The sequence below is a fragment of the Mauremys reevesii genome, linkage group 3 (assembly GCF_016161935.1).
Source record: "Mauremys reevesii isolate NIE-2019 linkage group 3, ASM1616193v1, whole genome shotgun sequence".
NCBI lineage: Eukaryota > Metazoa > Chordata > Testudines > Geoemydidae > Mauremys > Mauremys reevesii.
In genome coordinates, this window is record NC_052625.1 from 107,910,025 (window position 1) to 107,928,875 (window position 18,851).

At 40.2% G+C, this 18,851-nt stretch overlaps 1 protein-coding gene across 6 annotated transcripts in view; it reads left to right on the top strand.

The window, feature by feature from the left end:
* MAP7 (microtubule associated protein 7) overlaps positions 1 to 18,851 on the top strand; it is a 181,578-nt gene that overhangs the window by 140,392 nt on the left and 22,335 nt on the right. For 5 of the 6 annotated variants that reach the window (XM_039532604.1, XM_039532601.1, XM_039532602.1 and 2 more), the window contains exons 6-8: positions 1,890 to 2,000; positions 9,856 to 9,969; positions 14,883 to 15,025. In XM_039532604.1, the coding sequence (XP_039388538.1) occupies positions 1,890 to 2,000; positions 9,856 to 9,969; positions 14,883 to 15,025 (368 nt within the window). The remainder of the gene's footprint in view (positions 1 to 1,889; positions 2,001 to 9,855; positions 9,970 to 14,882; positions 15,026 to 18,851) is intronic. The other variant, XM_039532603.1, reaches the window with a different exon arrangement.

Genomic DNA, 18,851 nt, shown 5'->3' on the forward strand with positions numbered 1-18,851 from the left:
TTAGGGTGAGTGAGGTAATATCTTTTATTGGAGCAATTTCTGTTGGTGAGAGAAACAAGCTGTCGAGCTACACCGAGCTCTTTCTCAGGTCTGTGGAGCTCAAAAGCTTCTCTCTCACCAACAGAAGTTGGCCCAATAAAAGATATTACCTCACCCACCTTGTCTCTCTAGTATCCTGGAACCGACATGGCTACAACAACACTTCATTGACTGTCAATGGGATTTTGGTTCCTAAGTGCCTAGATCCCTTTTGAAAATGAGACCTAGGCTCCTGAATTGGTTAGGTATTGCAACACTGTAGGTGCAGCAGTATTAAAGCGCCTAAATACCTTTAAAATCTGGGTCTAAGTGCTTTGCAGCCTAATGATGAACTCATAGGCACCGAGTTTCTAATCTGCCCGGGGGTGCACCCCCTGGCTCTGCCCAGGCCCCGACCCCACTCCATCCCTTCCCCTGCTTCTTCCCACCCCTGCTGCACCCCCACCCCTTTCCTGCCTCTTCCTGCCCCATCTCTTCCCGCCCAGTTCCGCCCCCAAGCGTGCTGTGCTCTCACTCCTCCCTACTTCCTGATGCTGCAAAACAGCTGATCCGTGGCAGGCAATAGGCACTGGGACGGAGTTGGAGGCGCTGATTGGCAGGCCTGCCAGTGGGCAGGAGGCGCTGGAGGGAGGGAGAGGCATTGATAGGGGGGCTGCCTGAGCACCATTTTTTTCCCATGGGTGCTCATGCTTAAAGTGCTTTGGTGAATTGGGGCCATAAGTCTAAGCAAGAGTGGAACTGAGTTTCTGCTGTTCTTATGAGTAATTGTCAGTTTCCCAAACAAAAATCTACCTTGGAAGAGATTTAATTCATGCACTCATTTCCCCCCAAAATATTTTGGAGCAGAGAATGCCTATACATTGCTTTTTTTGGTCCTAGTTTCTCATTTTCTTCTGCTGTTGCCAACCTCTTTGGATTGTGTACAATCACTTTTTCAGTACTCTTGAAATATCTATCACATTCTTAGCAGGATGGGAATGCTGATTTTGCATCACTTGAACAGGAGATTGATGCAGTGTGATGCTGCATTCTGAAAGCCACAAAGCATAAAGAAAGGCAAAATAAAGCCCTTTGGTGTCATATACAAAGCATGTGTATTACAATTTTTTTTTAGTCTTCTACATAGCATTTATTTTCTTTGTCCATTAAATCACATGCAGTTTAGGACTGACTAGCTTTGTCTTTGAACAGTGTAGGTGGAAAAATCACTTTCTCTGATATGGAGTATGCTACCTATATAGAACCCTTTGGCTTTGAGCCTTATCTTTGAATTCCTCTTGTGCCCACCCTCATTTGTCTCGTGTGCTCGCTTTCCTCCTCCTCTACTGTGTCTTCTCTTTTTATATGTTCTGGATATTGATCTTCTGGTTTGCAACAGTACCCTGCTGAATAGCATCTGTGATTCAAGTGATGCTAAGGACTTTCTTGCTTTATAACCTGGTCTTGAAAAGATGGACCAGAGCATTAAACATGATACAGATTCCCTGTAATTTTCCATTTCATTTGAGCCTAGAGCAAAACCTATCTGCAAGTGCAGTGAAGTGAACATTAAAATCTCATCTTGTTTATTAGCTGCCCATTCAGATCTTCCATCTGAAACCTTGGATCACAGCTTGAGTGAATGAAAAACATCCAGGGTATCACTTTATTTACCTGCAATTAAAATGAAATAGTCTTGTGCCAAGTCTTTAAGTCATCTGTAAAATGTCCACTGAGAAGTCCTTTCTATTTTTAAAGTTTTAGTGATAGAGCAGAAATTCTCTAGTCCTATATTATCCTCCCGTTAGTGTGCTAGGAAGTTGCATTATTGCATGTGGGCTGTCAATTAGCATTATCTCCATTTGTTTTAGATCCAGACAGGAGGTCTGTTTCAACAATGAACCTCTCGAAACATGTTGATCCAGTCATTAACAAGCGGCTCTCCTCCTCATCTGCAACATTACTAAATTCTCCAGACAGAGGTACAGTTGAAAGACAGAGAGAGAAAAGTGTTCTTTATTGATTCATTGTTTTTAACAATCTCTGCAGATACAGTGAGCATTTGTAGTCATTTTCTATTTAAAGAGGAATGAAAAGACTTCAAATGGTTGAAAGAAGTAAATGAACATTCTCTTTGCAAGAAGAACTATATTTTTAAAAGATCAGAACCTGCCTGAACGATTTCATTTAGCAAGTGGTAAAAGCGGTGCTTCTGTCAGGTTTTTAGTAAATGAGTGGCAACTACAGAAACAACACATCTCTCCATAGCGCATGCAACCATTTTATTTTTATACATTTATTTATGTTGAGTCATGCTGCCCATTTTGCTTTTCATGTGTACTTTGGTTCCAATTCTTGAACTTCTGGAAACATGTTTCACAAAGCTTTTAAGTAGCGAGTACATTCATGTTGCTGATTTATTTAAATTTAACTAAGCAGTTAGATATTGCTCATACAATGTCTGTTTATTGATTTTCTATGTTCCTTTAGCTTTAGAAGGTTGCTCTGTTGGAAGAAATGCCTTGATATTTTCAGATCTGCAAACAAGATTAACAATCAGACTTTTAATCAACAGCACAACATGCAATATTAAATTGTGAGGATTTATAAGACAAAGTTCATCTTAAATGAGTTTTATAAAATAAGTTATTTTGATAACTTCATGTGAAAAGAAATGGACCAAGCTTTTTGACAAAATGTTCTATATAGGATCATTTCCCGTTCCCAGCAAAGGACAAAAGGGACGTCCTGCATTTCATCCCAAATTTGAATTACTGTATATGAGCACAGAAAATATAATATATAGAGAGATATTTTAAAGAATACAGTTTGTTATATCGTGAAACTGATTGGAAAGCCTCTATCTGTAGCTCTTTAACAAAATGTGCTGCAATGAGTTCATGTTTGTACGCGTGATTCTGTATATAATGTCTGTTTGTTTCTATATGTTTAATACTACACACCATATTGATAAGATTTGAGGGCAATAGCAATAAACTCTTGCCTGTGGGTTAAAATAATTGCCGAGGTTGCTGATCTGGGGGGGAAGTATGTCATGGTTTTAGGAAATTATGTAACTCCAGAACAATAGTTTCTTCCAACAGCTATTGAAACCCAGTCAGTATAAATTTCATTATCCTTTCAGATTTTTTGCATTTACTGTTGCCATTCTTTACAAGTGATGGCTCTGTTTTGTAGGGTGGTGTTGAGGGGTTATGACAAAACAGTGGCAGTAGTGGAATGTGCATGATAATTATGTGGAATATCACCCACTGTGCCTGTGGTCACAACTGATTGTATGGGTTTGTGGATAATAGAGCATATTCATTTCAGTCATCTGTCTACTTTTCGACCTGGTCTTAATGTTTTAAAAATGGTTGAAAAGGCTAATACATTATTTTCAGGGGGCTGGTTAACAAGGCCACAGAACTTAACTGTGCAGAGATATCGTGTAGTACTTTTGCAAAAGTTAGGACTAAGCTATATTATCCTCATTAATAAATTATTAAAATAAAGGAAACACGACTCTTCAAAAAGTGAGTTTCCACAGGACTCTCCAGACTTCTGATTGAGGTTTGTACAGTCCTTTGAGAATACAAAGAACTGTACATAGTAGTTGCCATAACTCCCTCCCCACAGCATTTACCAACAGCTCCCACCTGGTGTTATCTCAGATATTACTTTCCTGTGCTAAGTATAAGGCAATACTGCTGTATCTCTGACACCACTGCGTGTTGTTGGCAAGCTGCTGGTAAATGTTGACTTTCCATTCGGAACCAGTACAAGTGCCAAGTATTACTGTTACTCTAGGATTTTCTTAAGGCACATGGTTTCTCAGTGAACCTGTGATCAGCGGGTGCCTTTATAGATCTGTTTGTGTGTTGTTGCGTGCGTAGAGTATACAGTACATTACCCCAGGGTGGAGACATTTCACTAATAAATCCTCCAGGCAAGAAGTTGTAGTGCTTCAGGGCACAGGTGTGAATACTAGACTCCTTGGAATCACAGATTCCAATATCTTCAGGGCTGACAAAGCCTTTCATCCTATCAAGCTAGTCTAATAAGTACCATCCCGTGCAGTTTATTGCATAGGGTCTTCTGGCTAAAACCCTAAATGGTGAGGCAGTGTTTGCTCTGCCTGAACACTAAAAGAGCTGTAGCCGTTTTCATGAAAATAGGGCTTAGCCCTTATGCCCTTCGCCAACACTTACGGATGATCTCAGAGAACAGGGCAACACTGGCATCCTGTATAAGGCTCTTTAAATCTGTTTTTGTAAAAAGTTAGTGAATGTTCCACTAAAGCCTGCTAGCAGGTACCCAGGGCATTGGCTCACCCTAACCCAGCTGAGCCCCTAACTTTAGAGAGACAGAGTGGCCTCTCCAGTTAGCTCTTAAGAAAGGCTCTTAAAAGAACTGTGCTGTGCAAGAGAAAGAAGAGGCTCCTTCTTCATCTTCCTCAGTGCACCCAGGCAGATTTTGCCCTTATCCTAAGCATGATGCCTGGAACTGGAGTATGATGAGCTTATCGTAGGTGGCTTATATCTGCCACCAAGGACATGACTTCTGTTAAGTAGTATCTTTTAAATGGTTGAAGAACAGGGGACTTTTCAGTTCATACTAAGAAAAAGGTTTTCATTAATGGACATTTAACTTTGCCCACAAGACTTTTTAAAAAATGTTATTCATTCCCTTTCAAGTTCAGCATTATTGTGCAGCTTTTTATTACAGTTTTAAAACTAGTCAGGCTGCTAAAACGGGTTTCAAACTGTACTTTGTTTGCACTAAACATGAATAATTAACATAATTCAAACAAGGGAGTTAATACCAGAGACATTTAAGAAAATTAAATAGTGTTCTTCAAGGAAAACTTCATTAACTGGATGTTATTTTAGGTTCTGTAGGAGTTACACGTTCTTTGCTTTGCAAGGCCATCCTCTCTGAAATTGTTTTTCTTCAAAATAAAAAGAACCCAACATGTATAGGGTGGATTCATTTTAAATCAAGGTGATTTAAACCACCAAGTGGAAAACCTCAATTTAAATAATTAATTTAAATCAACTTTTCCATTTGCACTTCAGTTATTTTCTAAAGAAAGTTGCATTCTCATTGGTTGATATAACCATTAAAACATGTTGATTTACAAGTAATAGTCGTTACACTAAATTTGATACCAGAGATGTTTAAGAAAATTGCATCTTTTTTCCTACCTAGTAGGGTACACTATAACTATATACATTTATTTAAGCAATTATGTAGCTTAATAGTTTTATTAACAGTCTTATTAATTGTACATTTTTGGTATGTTAGAAAATGGTGAATGATATAAATTTACTGTATAATTATTTTTTGCACATGATTTGTGTCAAGCTGCATTAGGATATTAACTGGAATTACATTAAACACACAAAACCGCATATCACATTCATTTTTATTAAAACAACCTTACATGTTTTGGATACATAAACTTCTCTAATCAAAACATGTTTCATATTTACAACTAAATGATTTATTAACCAGAGGGATTAACTAATTGTTTCAGGTCAGCCTAGGAAAATTTTCAAATGTGCCTAAGTGAAAGTGACTGGAGCTTAAGTTCCAACTTGCCTGACTCTCTTGAAAATGAGAAAATAGTCTCTCAAGTCACTTAGGCAGACCTATTGTGTCATATTTATAAAGCTTAATCTCTATAATTAGATGTTTTCTCCCTGATTCAGACTTTGTATGTAGAAAAGCAGACTTTAACTCAAAGTTTTTGATAGAGACTCACAGATTCAGCATATTTATATTTGATTTAAATGTTTTAAAAGATTATAAGTTTAGGCCTTAACATATTTTTTATCAAGTTCAGATTTCATTTTAAATGGGTTTATTTTTTAAATGAAAAACATTATAATTTAAATAAAATTAAAAAATCATTTAAATCAAAACATCTGATTTAAATAAAAAAAAACCCGTGCTTTAATTTTTTTAATAGATTTTGATCCACCCTGAACATGTATTTCTTTAAAAATCATGAGATTTAAAAAATATCTCACGATGCTGTGGGGCCTGACGTCTGCTTTTTTGAACGTTTGGGGTTTGACAGGACAGGTCATCAGTTTTTCAATAAAAGAAGTGGAAGAATTGGAAAGGTTTATGCTTTCGAACTTCATCTTGGATACGCCCATGAAGAGGCCTCTCTTCTTGTTTTCTTTGCCCCACAAATAATTGTTTTGAAAGTCTTGAAATAAAAAGTTGCTTATGCTTTGCGCAAGAGGTGGCTAACCTTTGACACTTCCCCCCCACACACACCCCCGAGGATGCATTGGCAACTTGCCAGGACACCAAAGACCACACCTGGTTTTGCATAAAATTGAGCTGATTACATCTACCCTCTCCTCTAATTTAGAGGTGCAACCTGTGTAGATTACAGGTCTGAACAGTTAAAATGCCTGGCATTGAACTTCATAGTGTATGTGCAAGGTGCCTCATGATGTGTGACCAGGATTCATAACTGAATTTGGTCTGCTGGTTGGATCATTAGCTTCCCTAGCTTGGGCTAGGTACTGATCAGGAGTACACTGCAATGTGAACGCTGATCCATGCCCCCGTGGTATTGTACTGCATGCTGGGTCCTGTAGTATCCAGGGCCACATCTCTGCGTTAAAGAAGAAGGTGGCTGCAAGCCTCTCTTTGCCGCTCCATGAGCCATGTTAGGCCCAGAGGCCATAGTTTAGTTGGCCGCTCCCGCTAAACTTTTTACCCTAATGGCCATTAGAACATGTATTAAAGGTGAAATATGGCTTTCATAGATGCTATGAATATAAATAATTTCAATATGAGATTAACCTAGGATGCAAAGTTCCGGAGAGTTTTAATGCAAGTTTCTGGATTACGCCCGTCAGAGAGATTTGGAGGAGGTTTCAGAACCAAGGTCCAATTTTTAAATATTCACACCATTGAAATAGAAAAAAGTGCCAGTCTGGTTTGCTCAGCCTTTTTTAATGCTGTCAGAAGCTCAGTTTAGGTTAAATGGGATCTTGAGACTTAATTTATCTAGAGAAACTCTGCAAAGCACCGCCAAAAGTGGTTGGTTCACTTCTTCCTAGTCCCTACTTGTGATCAGGTTAAAATGACTCCTCTTTTAAAACTTCATCACAAAGATATTAATTAAAGGGTAGTATGGCGGTAGATTGCAAATATTCTTCCTTTCTGCTTGTTATGGTGTTGAAAGTTCATAGTTGTTGCTTGCCTTCCAAGCAGGTTCATTGTAGCTAATTACCCTGTAAATGGATGGAACTACTGTGTGTTGTTGTTGTTTTTTCCCTATGATGGTACAGCCAGTGTTTATTTGACTTATAATTTTGGTGGTGTAAACAGATATTTGGTTCCTTTGTGCAGAAACGTGTTCTGAAATGCATTTGGGGCGGGGGGGGGGGTGTCTGTATTCTCTGATTGATTAAGGGATGAGAGAGTTCTACATATAGCTCTCCCCTATGCACTGATGGGAGGATAAATCTGCGGGTCTCCACATACTCAAAAGACTTTGATTACAACATGGCCTCATGAGTGAGTGGGCATGTTATGTGTTTTTATTTGTCAGTATGTATGTAGCAGGGCTGCCTTACCTGGTCTGGGCTCAGGCTAGCCACTGTCTCAGTTCCATGGGCCCATCCCCTCCCCAGCATCTCCACCATGTGCAAGCGTGCTGGCCTGTCTCCCCAGCCCAGGGAGGACTGATGCTCTGCTGCAAATCTTTCAGGCCCTTCCTGCAGGACACAATTTTTGTTAATTCAAACAAAAGTCAACAAAGTACACCACTACCTCGGTATAACGCCACCCGATATAACACAGATTTGGATATAACGCGATAAAGCAGCGCTCCACAGGGGGTGGGTCTGCGCACTCCAGCAGATCAAAGCAAGTTCAATATAACACGGTTTCACCTATAACACGGTAAGATTTTTTTGGCTCCCAAGGACAGCTTTATATCAAGCTTTTATATACCACAAAACTCCCTACCAAAGCAGACTGTCAGGATCCAGAGGCCTTTTATTCTGCACCAGTGCTACCCTACAGGAGCCAACCTCCTTCCCTCAGCCCCATCAACTGAATCTTCACAGACTTTTTATTGGGAACACCTGAGCCCTTCCCAAATGGGTCTGATAATGAAACAGGGCTGGCTAGTCCCAGATGCCCTGGCCTATAAAGGGGCAGACCACTCTGTTACAGTGTGTGTGCATGCTCTTCTCTATGAATTCTTAGGTCTCAATCCTACAAAAGCTTACCACTGAGTGTAATGTTTGTGTGTGTAGCCCTGTTGAGATCAGCAGGACTACGTATGGTAGTAGTAACTACTATACTTGAAAGTAAGTGTTCATCAGGAGTAGGTCCCGATTTTGTGTCTAGTACTTGTTCTTCTGCCCTTTGCGTTGACATAATAGTCTGTGGGATTTTGCTCAGATTTAATTATGGTGACAATATTTCTTTAGCCTCAGCTTTTAACCTCCCTCAAACTTGTACTTTGCTAGCATGCAGTTAATCTTTAGAAATTGAGTTTGATTAAGAGATAGTGAACAAATCCATGGGCTTGCACAGTAGCTAAAATAATGGACACACTGAACATACAGGCTCAGAGGGGAAACAAAATGATTTTCTGCCCTTCAGTGTAATAATGATGTTCTATGGTTTATTCCTCATTGTTGAGATGCAAGCTTAATGATAACTGGTGTACGTTAATGGAGGCCTCTTTAGAGTATTTTGTACTTTGTGTAATCTGTGCAAGCCTCGAAATAGTTCCATTAATCGAAAAGAGCCTTTGCAGTAGTTCATTATGTAAGGGCACTTATGCAAACAGCCTGCTGTTTTTGTGAGACCTGTATTTCTATAGTGGTGCCACTTTTGTATTAGCAGAATTCAGGAGAGCAGCTTTGGATACAAAAAATCAGTGCTTGAGGGCAGCTGAGGAAATTAAACTCTTGTAGGATAATACTTATTAAGATCAGCCTCTCTTTTCATGGGAGCCGGAGCAAAGTGGATTAAGAGTAGTTCAGGGGTTTAATTAATAATGTTGACCCTCTACATTTAAAAAAATACCTCAGTCTCCAGTGTAAGTCTGGCAATTGGTTACCATTTTAGAGACCAGGCCTAATGAATTCAAGTTGCAATCTTTATTGCTACCCCTAAAACGAAATTATGGTGAATGGATGTTTTAGATGCAATAAAACCTGACATTGCAGTGTTAAGATGATTATGATTTATTGATCATTAGTCTCCAATGTATATGTAATAAATTCTGATGTGCCCATCACTGCAGTATCTGGTCTCTAGATACATAATTAAGGGAATTGTGGTCCCATTTGAGAGTGGACCAAAGAGATTTTTGAGAAATGCTAGGGGCCTAACCAAAAAATCCTTTTGTAAGGATTATGAGGGTATTCTCTCTGTGCTAGCTAGCAAACAACACATTTTTTCTAATATGATTGACGGGCTTCCTTTTTTTAATGTATATATAATTGCTCCTGTCTAGAAAAGTATGGGAACAAAAACACGTGTTAAAATCTATGTAGTCGGGGATAGGAACAAAATATTAGGACTTGGTAGCAGTTTAGCATATTATGTCAGCAAAATAATGAAAAAGAAGTGCAAACAGAGTAAATGTTTAAAATTTACAGATAAAGGCAGTAAAGTGGGTTGTGACTAAAATATACGAGTGACCTATGTGCTCTTAATCTCTGAATCATAATTTGAAGATGCCCCTGTATGGCTGGGTGCAGTATTTTGAGGCGGCTTCTGCAATGTTTGGTGATTTGTAGAAAGTGTCTGATCTAACATCTTGCTTCTATGGTGCATATTCAGCTCGCCGTCTAAATCTCAGTCCATTGGAGAAGAGCATTGTTAGCAGACTGCTGATGCCCACGCATTCATTCCTGGCCAGAAGTAAAAGCACAGCTGCCTTGTCTGGAGATGCAGGTAAACTTAAAAGGGTGAACGCCTACTGTTTTCTCACAGCTGTTCTTTTCAAACATTCTTTTATTTATTTATGTTTCTCCAGAAGCACTCCAGGTTTGTATAGAGTGAACTAGAATGGCTCCTAAAAGCATAGCAGTTCTTGGTATGCCTTTCTTTTTCTCTCCCTCTCTCTTTAGCTTAATCAATCTCCGTTATCTTTACCAGTGCAACAAAGAAAACGCCCATAGGGCAGCAAGCAGCACGTCATAGTCCACTATAGTATGCGGACCCAATGCAGCAAACAGGATAGCCCGCTGTATGTTGCTAGAGCTGCTGTGTACTGCCCCTGCTACAAAAAAGGCATTCTGTACCACTGTGTTTGTTTTCCAATATAGAGCATATTATCCATTTTAAAAAAATCTGGTAGACTGAATATATGACACGAGTGACTTGATTTTTCAAACTATTTGCTTTATTTTGTGTTTTAAAGAAAGAAAAGACTCAATTAACTATTTTATTTTGAAGTTACTATTCATCGAGAAATTGTACTGGTTATAGTTAACTTGTTTTCTAATGTTAAATTGTTGTTCTACTTCTCAAGTTAGGTCCCCCATTTCAGTGATCTACTAGCATGACTAAAGTTAAGCACATGTGTAAGTGTTTGCAGAAGTAAGACTTTGTTGTTAAAAAGTTCTCCACCAACCACAAAACAACTCTTTGCTTTTCCACTGAGGGGCAGAAAATAACAGAGATTATGGTAATGTCTTTCTGAGGTAGCTTGAAAACTATTCAAAAGTAAGGAGAATGTCACAGGCATGTTTAAAACAGGGTTGTGATGTATTATGATGGAAAAGAAGCAGGTCATTCTCTGGTGTATTATAGAGAAGAAGTAGTTGCACTGTTTATAGATTGTAGAGATATTTCATGACCACGCTATGGGATTTTAATTCATTGGTAACATACTGTTCCACCTGTTGAACGTTTAAGTTCAGACAGGTTTTCTTAGCCCCCTCCTATAAACATGCCTTTATTTGAAATAAAGGATATTGAAGGTAAGGGGGAATACTGGTTTCGCAAGACTATTTTTCAAAGATGCTTTAACTGAAGAATTCTCATTTTTAATTAGGCTGTAGTATACAGTTCCAGGGGGATAGCTTTGGGGGGTGGAGGGAGGAAAAGGTGGGTAATATTCTACAAACAGAACAGTTAGCCAATGTGAGTCTTTTCCAGGGGCATCATGTCTTTAACAGCAAAGGCTAGTAAAATTAGTACTTAATATCATGAAATTCTATTTAGCAGGTAGGAAATTGGAAATGCAGCTAGTGGTTACAGTGCTGACAGTTGAGAAAGCAAGGCTCTTAACTTAGCAAGCAATTACTCTGCTAGAGGAGATGTGAAAAATTTTCAGTCTCATCCTAAGTAATAAATTGTAAGCTAAATTGTAATATTGGCGGATATTTTAAGCAACATGAGTGGTTAATACGCCAGGGTATTCAGGGTAGTTCTCTCTGTGCTACTTGGAACTGTATCACCCATTTTTTTTTAAAAAAAAAATTCTGTATGCCCATTGTTTTCCAATTTTGCCCAGTTATAGCAATAACTGCATTATTTGAGTCCAGGGCATTTCCTGGAGATTAATGATCATCTGGTGTTAATGGCTCATGACTGTGCCCTTAGCCATCAACTCATCCCAGCCTGTCATTAATCCCCAGGAAATTACCCTGCTCCTTCATCATTATTACTTAAAGATGAACTTCAGAGCAAAAATTAAAATCAAGTTAAATACGGATTTCTCTTACTAAGTAAGCTATTGAGAACACTGAGCACAGAAGAAAGTTTTAACTAATCCGCTAAAAAAATTTCTATCAAATGCTCTTAGTGCATCTTGGTTCACTGAAGATACCACAAAAAGCATCATTCAGTTCCATCACAAATGAAATGAAGTGCTTGACTTCTAATATTTATGATGTCACTATCTAGGATAGCTTCAGAGAATCAGGAAGTTCCAAGAGGATTGATTCAAAGAGAGGGAATATATATATTTTTTAAAAGTTAAAACACATTTCTGTGCTGATGCCCCCTGTACTTTATGAGGGGACATTCAGCAAAGAAATTTGTGTAAAACTCCATTTCATGCTTGCTCTGCAATTCACTCTCTGGTGATGGTCTCCTTTTAATATTTCATTAAACACACTCATCTTAACTGATAAAGCAAACATGTGCCCTTGCCATAGCTTTTAAGTGAGCTTAATTTCTTTATTAATGAAGTATCAGAGGGGTAGCCGTGTTAGTCTGGTTCTGTAGAAGCAGCAAAGAATCCTGTGGCACCTTATAGACTAACAGATGTTTTGCAGCATGAGCTTTCGTGGGTGAATACCCACTTCTTCGGATGCAAGCAGTGCACTGCTTGCATCCGAAGAAGTGGGTATTCACCCACGAAAGCTCATGCTGCAAAACATCTGTTAGTCTATAAGGTGCCACAGGATTCTTTGCTGCTTTATTAATGAAGTTCATTTAGTCTTCATTCCAGACAAAGGTGTATAACTAGCTCTGCTACATCAATGGACCTTTATTAGAACAGCAGTGTGCATTTTTGTGGAAATATAATATGCATGGAAATACAAACAATCTCTCTCTCTCTCTCTCTCTGAGAGAGAAACTGGGAGAGATTCTTCCAAGGGAAAATGGGGCTACTGTTTTTTTTTTATAAATAATGCAAAGGAAAAAAGGTACTGTTGAGAACCTGTGCGTTCTGTCTCTGCTATTGAGTAACATGCTGAATAACAAGTATTCTCACTATATTGTAAATGACCATGAGAGGAGAAACAGGAAAGGCACCTAAATAATTACACAGTTTGGCCTGTTTTCACTGTGAACTAAACCACACTGCCAAGAGAATAAGAACAGAACAAGGTCTGTGAATACTCTGACCAGCATTTCTGACTGCTACAAGAAGTACTTTTTTGGTCCACTTTGCACCACTATAATTCTCTTTGCATGTGTACTCTAAACATCACAAACCTAATAATCTATCATTTCCATGTAATAAACTTTGTCCTCTGCAAACAGCTAAGAAGAGTTGCCATCCCAGATACTGATTTCATCATAATCAACTTGGCAGAAAAAACTAGTGGTTATAATATGCTTATTATCATAATGGGGAGAAATAATTTAGTTGTGGATTATTAGAAATTTCTTTAGACTGGCTGTTTATCTTAAAGTATATTGATAATATTAGCAGGTTTTGAATGAGGAATCCAGACAAAAATTTCTTACAGAAGGAACTTTTTAAAGTGCAGTGGCTACTACAAATTGCAGACATGTATATTTTATGCTATCCATAAATTTTTTGCAGTGTTGATATTTTTATGTACTATGGCAGGGATGGCCAAACCGGGTCTCACAAGCCATATACGGCTTTTTTACAGTTAGTGAGGCTTGCGGGGCTCCCCTCACACCTCCCATTTTCCACCTACCAGATTGGGGGGGGGTGGAGGGGAGTTTGGGGCTTCTGCCCTTCAGTGGGGTGGTGGGACTCAGAGATTCTGCCGTAGATGACTGGTGCCTGCTGATGGGGAGCGGGGAGAGGCACACAATTTAAAGGTTTGTCCCCCTCAAAAGGTTGAGTCATGCCCCTCAGGCCCGCCCCCCTTTCTACCCTCAGCAGCTTCCCCGCCCCGCCCCCTCCAAGTCTTAGCACCGCATGCAGAGGGGATGGCAAACAGCTTGGAGCTGCAGAGAGGGGCCGCAGTAGCAAAAGCAATGGCTCTCCCTACAGCTCTCAGCTGTTTGCTGCTACCTCTCTCCACGGGGCTGCAGCTCCCAACTTGCTGGTTCCAGCAGCTGCCATGCAGGGAGGGGGGCCCGGCGACACCATGTGACTGAGCAGAGCCAGCAAACTGGCAAAAATCGGGGGGAGGGATGTGACTCGATGTGCCCCCCCGGCATTGCTTCTGGCTTCTGCCCAGCAGGGATGGGGGATGTCTCAAGGCTTCAGCCCTCCGGGGCACACCTGCCAGGGCTCGGGGTATCAGCAGAAGTAGGGCTGAAGCCCGAGCCCTGGCAGGCACACCCAGCCCTTGAACTTTTGAAGATTGTCATCTGCAGCTCGGCGGGTCAGTAAGTTAGGCCACCTCTGTACTATGGTATATCCATTTTAATGATAACATAAAAATATACATGCATTTTATGCTACAAATCTATTCTGCTTGAGTGGTACAGTGTATTCTGGGTAGGGTAGAAGAAGCATGCATTTATTCGGTGTCTGTTTATTTCTGAAATCTTGTAAATTTCACCAAGCGATCACAAGTTCACAAATTATCCTTAACGCATGATGTGACTTTGTCAATTTGACGTGAAGGAATGTAATTATTTTGCTAGACTGCTGAACTATATTCTCTGTATAGATGATGGCATGTTTTGGTCTTTGTATGTGTATCTCTCTTTCAACCACCCCTTCCTGCCCCAACCAGTTCCTGAAAACCTAATTGTAGTCAGACTTTTGTCTGATTTTTTTTTTTCAGATTAAAATGCATTTCAATTTCTGGAGAAACACAAGTAATTTTGTGTTTGTTGCTTTACCAGACCCATCACTTTTAAAATAAAAGGCAATATCACTGTCTGATGTCCATTTGTTTTTGAACACCTTCTCCTCTTTGATAAATATGAAAATTACTAACTTTCAATTTAAAAGGTATATGAATTCCGATTAGAAATGTACCAATATTTGGGGCTAAATGAACGAGTATCAAGTGATGCTTCTGGTTTAACTTCTAAAAATGTTCCTTATGTATTAATACCTTCTTCCTTTTCTCTCTCTGTCTCATTCTCTCTCATTCCTGTTTCCTGCTGTTGGCTTTCCTTTGTCACTCCTCCAATACTGTTCTGTTTAAAAAAAAAAAAAAAAAAAAAAAATGAAAACAACCCACACGTAGTTATCCCCATTTGTCCTCGTTCAGCATCTTGCAGCCCCATCAGCCCTCTGTCCTACAAGGCCATGAACTGTAGAAATCCAGCAGACCGACCAAAATTCTTTGACACAACATCTGGACGTAGGAGGACCACACACTCAGCAGGGGTAAGTATGCTAGTTGTATGTAGTCTAGCAGCTGTAGCAGAACCGTGTAACATAAATACACATTAGAACATATGAAAAAGAGATGTGGATGGTTCTGGAGAATGGTAATGGAGTCTCTCACTTCTGGGTCACCAGTTAACATCATGCTAGTTGGTACCAATTATTTAACAATAGCTTTGTGGCTTTTGTGAATTCAGTTGTTTTCAGTTCAGTTTCCTAAAGGGCAAACATCAAACTCCCAATCAGCACAACTGCTATTGACATTCTTCTTGTGTTCTATGCAGTATTATTGTAGCCATGTTGGTCCCAAGATATTAGAGAGACAAGGTGAGTGAGGTAATATCTTTTATTGGACCAACTTCTGCTGATGAGAGAGACAAGCTTTCAAGCTACACAGAGCTCGCACAAACAGAAGTTGGTCCAATAAAAGATATTACCTCACCCACCTTGTCTCTCTAATGCTTCTTGAGGGTAGTCTTAGCTAAGAGTAATACAAGACATAGAGACTGTGAACTACTCTTTTAGTCTTTGAGATGATCCTTTCAGATCATGGTTATGGCACATTACCAGGACTGTGAAGCTTTCACTGCTGCTGCCCTGTGCTAAATTTGTCCTGTGAATAGAGTATTTCAGTCTCCAAGGTTATCAGTCGGCACTTTTTATTGGGTTCATAGAATCATAGAATCTCAGGATCGGAAGGGACCTCAGGAGGTCATCTAGTCCAACCCCCTGCTCAAAGCAGGACCAGTTCCCAACTAAATCATCCCAGCCAGGGCTTCATCAAGCCTGACCTTAAAAACCTCTAAGGAAGGAGATTCCACCACCTCCCTAGATAACCCATTCCAGTGCTTCACCACACTCCTAGTGAAAAAGTTTTTCCTAATATCCAACCTAAACCTCCCCCACTGCAACTTGAGACTGTTACTCCTTGTTCTGTCATCTGGTACCACTGAGAACAGTCTAGATCCATCCTCTTTGGAACCCCCCTTTCAGGTAGTGGAAAGCAACTATCAAATCCCCCCTCATTCTTCTCTTCTGCAGACTAAACAATCCCAGTTCCCTCAGCCTCTCCTATTAAGTCATGTGCTCCAGCCCCCTAATCATTTTTGTGCCCACTGCTGGACTCTTTCCAATTTTTCCACATCCTTCTTGTAGTGTGGGGCCCAAAACTGGACACAGTACTCTAGATGAGGCCTCACCAATGTCGAATTGAACTGAATAATCATGTCCCTCAATCTGCTGGCAATGCCCCTATTTATACAGCCCAAAATGCCGTTAGCCTTCTTGGCAACAAGGGCACACTGTCGACTCATATCTAGCTTCTCATAGCCCCTAGGTCCTTTTCTGCAGAACTGCTGCCTAGCTACTCGGTCCCTAGTCTGTAACAATGAATGGGATTCTTCCGTCCTAAGTGCAGGACTCTGCACTTGTCCTTGTTGAACTTCATCAGGTTTCTTTTGGCCCAAATCTCTAATTTGTCTAGGTCCCTCTGTATCCTATCCCTACCCTCCAATGTATTTACCACTCCTCCCAGTTTAGTGTCATCTGCAAACTTGCTGAGCGTGCAGTCCACGCCATCCTCCAGATCATTAATGAAGATATTGAACAAAACCGGCCCCAGGACCGACCCTTGGGGCACTCCACTTGAAACCGGCTAACAACTAGACATGGAGCCATTGATCACTACCCATTGAGCCCAACGATCTAGCCAGCTTTCTATCCACCTTATAGTCCATTCATCCAGCCCATACTTCTTTAACTTGCCAGCAAGAATATTCTGGGAGACCGTATCAAAAGCTTTGCTAAAGTCAAGGAATAACACGTTCACTGCTTTCCCCTCATCCACAGAGCCAGTTATCTCCTCATAGAAGGTGTCGTGGAAAAATTGACCACGCCTTTGATTTTGGGTCAGACACACTGAGGCACTTTTATTATAGTACAAGCATGCATGCAGGGAGAGGGTTAAAACTCCCCTCTGCCTGTTACAAATTTTACCGAGCTTATAAAGTTTAAAACCGCAAATTAGCATTTACTTAAAATACCCTTATTTGGGAGTATCAGTTGTGACATTTGCAAGCTACTTCAGTTTTTTTCATACATGGTGTTTCCTTTTATTGTTTCTGGGCAGTTTTCGTTGGTAGTCTGCCTGCCTGTAAGACCCCTCCTTTGCGGTTGCATTGGATAAGGCTCAGCATTCTAGCTGAGCTTCCCTCAGTTCCCCTTTCTCTGGTTTCTTCATCACCCCCCCCCCTCATGCCCCTGATATAGACAGACAAGAATTGCAGAAGTTAACCTTTGTTCTATATAGCAATTGGGTTTTGCTAACAGACCTGGGCCTGAAAGGCAGGGGTTAGGATGCAGTTTGCTTCTGACCCTATGGGTGGGGGTCTGGATCTTAATTGTTAATAACGCCTTATTGTTTACCAAATTGCCCAATACAACTACTTCCAATAGAGTTGCACAGCAAGCCCCCTCCCAACTACATGTGCGCCCACCTACGTGCGGCTACATTGTACAAGACTCTTTATTAATTTTCCATTGCTAATATGTTGTTATACTAGGCCATGTTTCACAATTATCAGTAGGCGTTGGTTCCCCTTTCTCCTGTTGGCCTTTCGATTATGCCATACCAGCTATCCTATGTCTTAATATCAAGCTGACCTATAATGGCCTAATGTTAATTATGCTCAGCTAATTCAACATGGGGCAAGCGGGACACAGTCTGGGGCAAGTGGGACCCCTTAAAATCCCTAACAAAGGCAATTAGGTTAGTCAGGCATGACTTGCCCTTGGTGAATCCATGCTGACTGTTCCTGATCACTTTCCTCTAAGTGCTTCAGAATTGATTCCTTGAGGATCTGCTCCATGATTTTTCCAGGGACTGAGGTGAGGCTGACTGGCCTGTAGTTCCCCGGATCCTCCTCCTTCCCTTTTTTAAAGATAGGCACTACATTTTTCCAGGACCTCCCCCGATCACCATGAGTTTTCAAAGATAATGGCCAATGGCTTTGCAATCACATCCGCCAACTCCTTTAGCACCCTCGGATGCAGCACATCCAGCCCCATAGACTTGTGCTCGTCCAGTTTTTCTAAATAGTCCTGAACCACTTCTTTCTCCAAAGAGGACTGGTCACCTCCTCCCCATACTGTGCTGCCCAGTGCAGTAGTCTGGGAGCTGACCTTGTTCGTGAAGACAGAGTCAAAAAAAGCATTGAGTACATGAGCTTTTTCCACATCCTCTGTCACTAGGTTGCCTCTCTCATTCAGTAAGGGGCCCACACTTTCCTTGACTTTCTTCTTGTTGTTTTTTAATTAAAAAAATATAATGAAAAAAGAAGAAAGGTTGACATAGTTGTTTGGTGAAGAAGACCATTTGTGAATACTATTATTAGCAAAAGTAGCTGAATGAGCAGTTATTCCCACTATGCTGTCTATGTGATCAGATTTATTTTTAAATGTGTTTAGAAAGTACATGGTGGGGATTTTTTAATTGACTGAGAATAACAGATCTATTGAGTCTCTTTCCATCTTCAATACTGCTGGTGTCACTCTGACATACATCATTAAAGACATTTCACTAATGATCCAAATCCTGCATTTTTTGTGCACCTAACAATTAATGGGCTAGGTGCTCAAGGGCAGTCAAAGGAAGTATGCCGATTTATACCACCTGAACATCTGTCCATTGATTTTTTTGTTTTTTGTTTTTAAGGCAAGTTATCATTGTGCAAAGTATTTTCACCTGGGTCCATCACTTGCTAACACTTAACAAGATTTTAATGGAAAGGTTATTTTTTTTAACACTAAGATTAACTGCCCAAAGAAT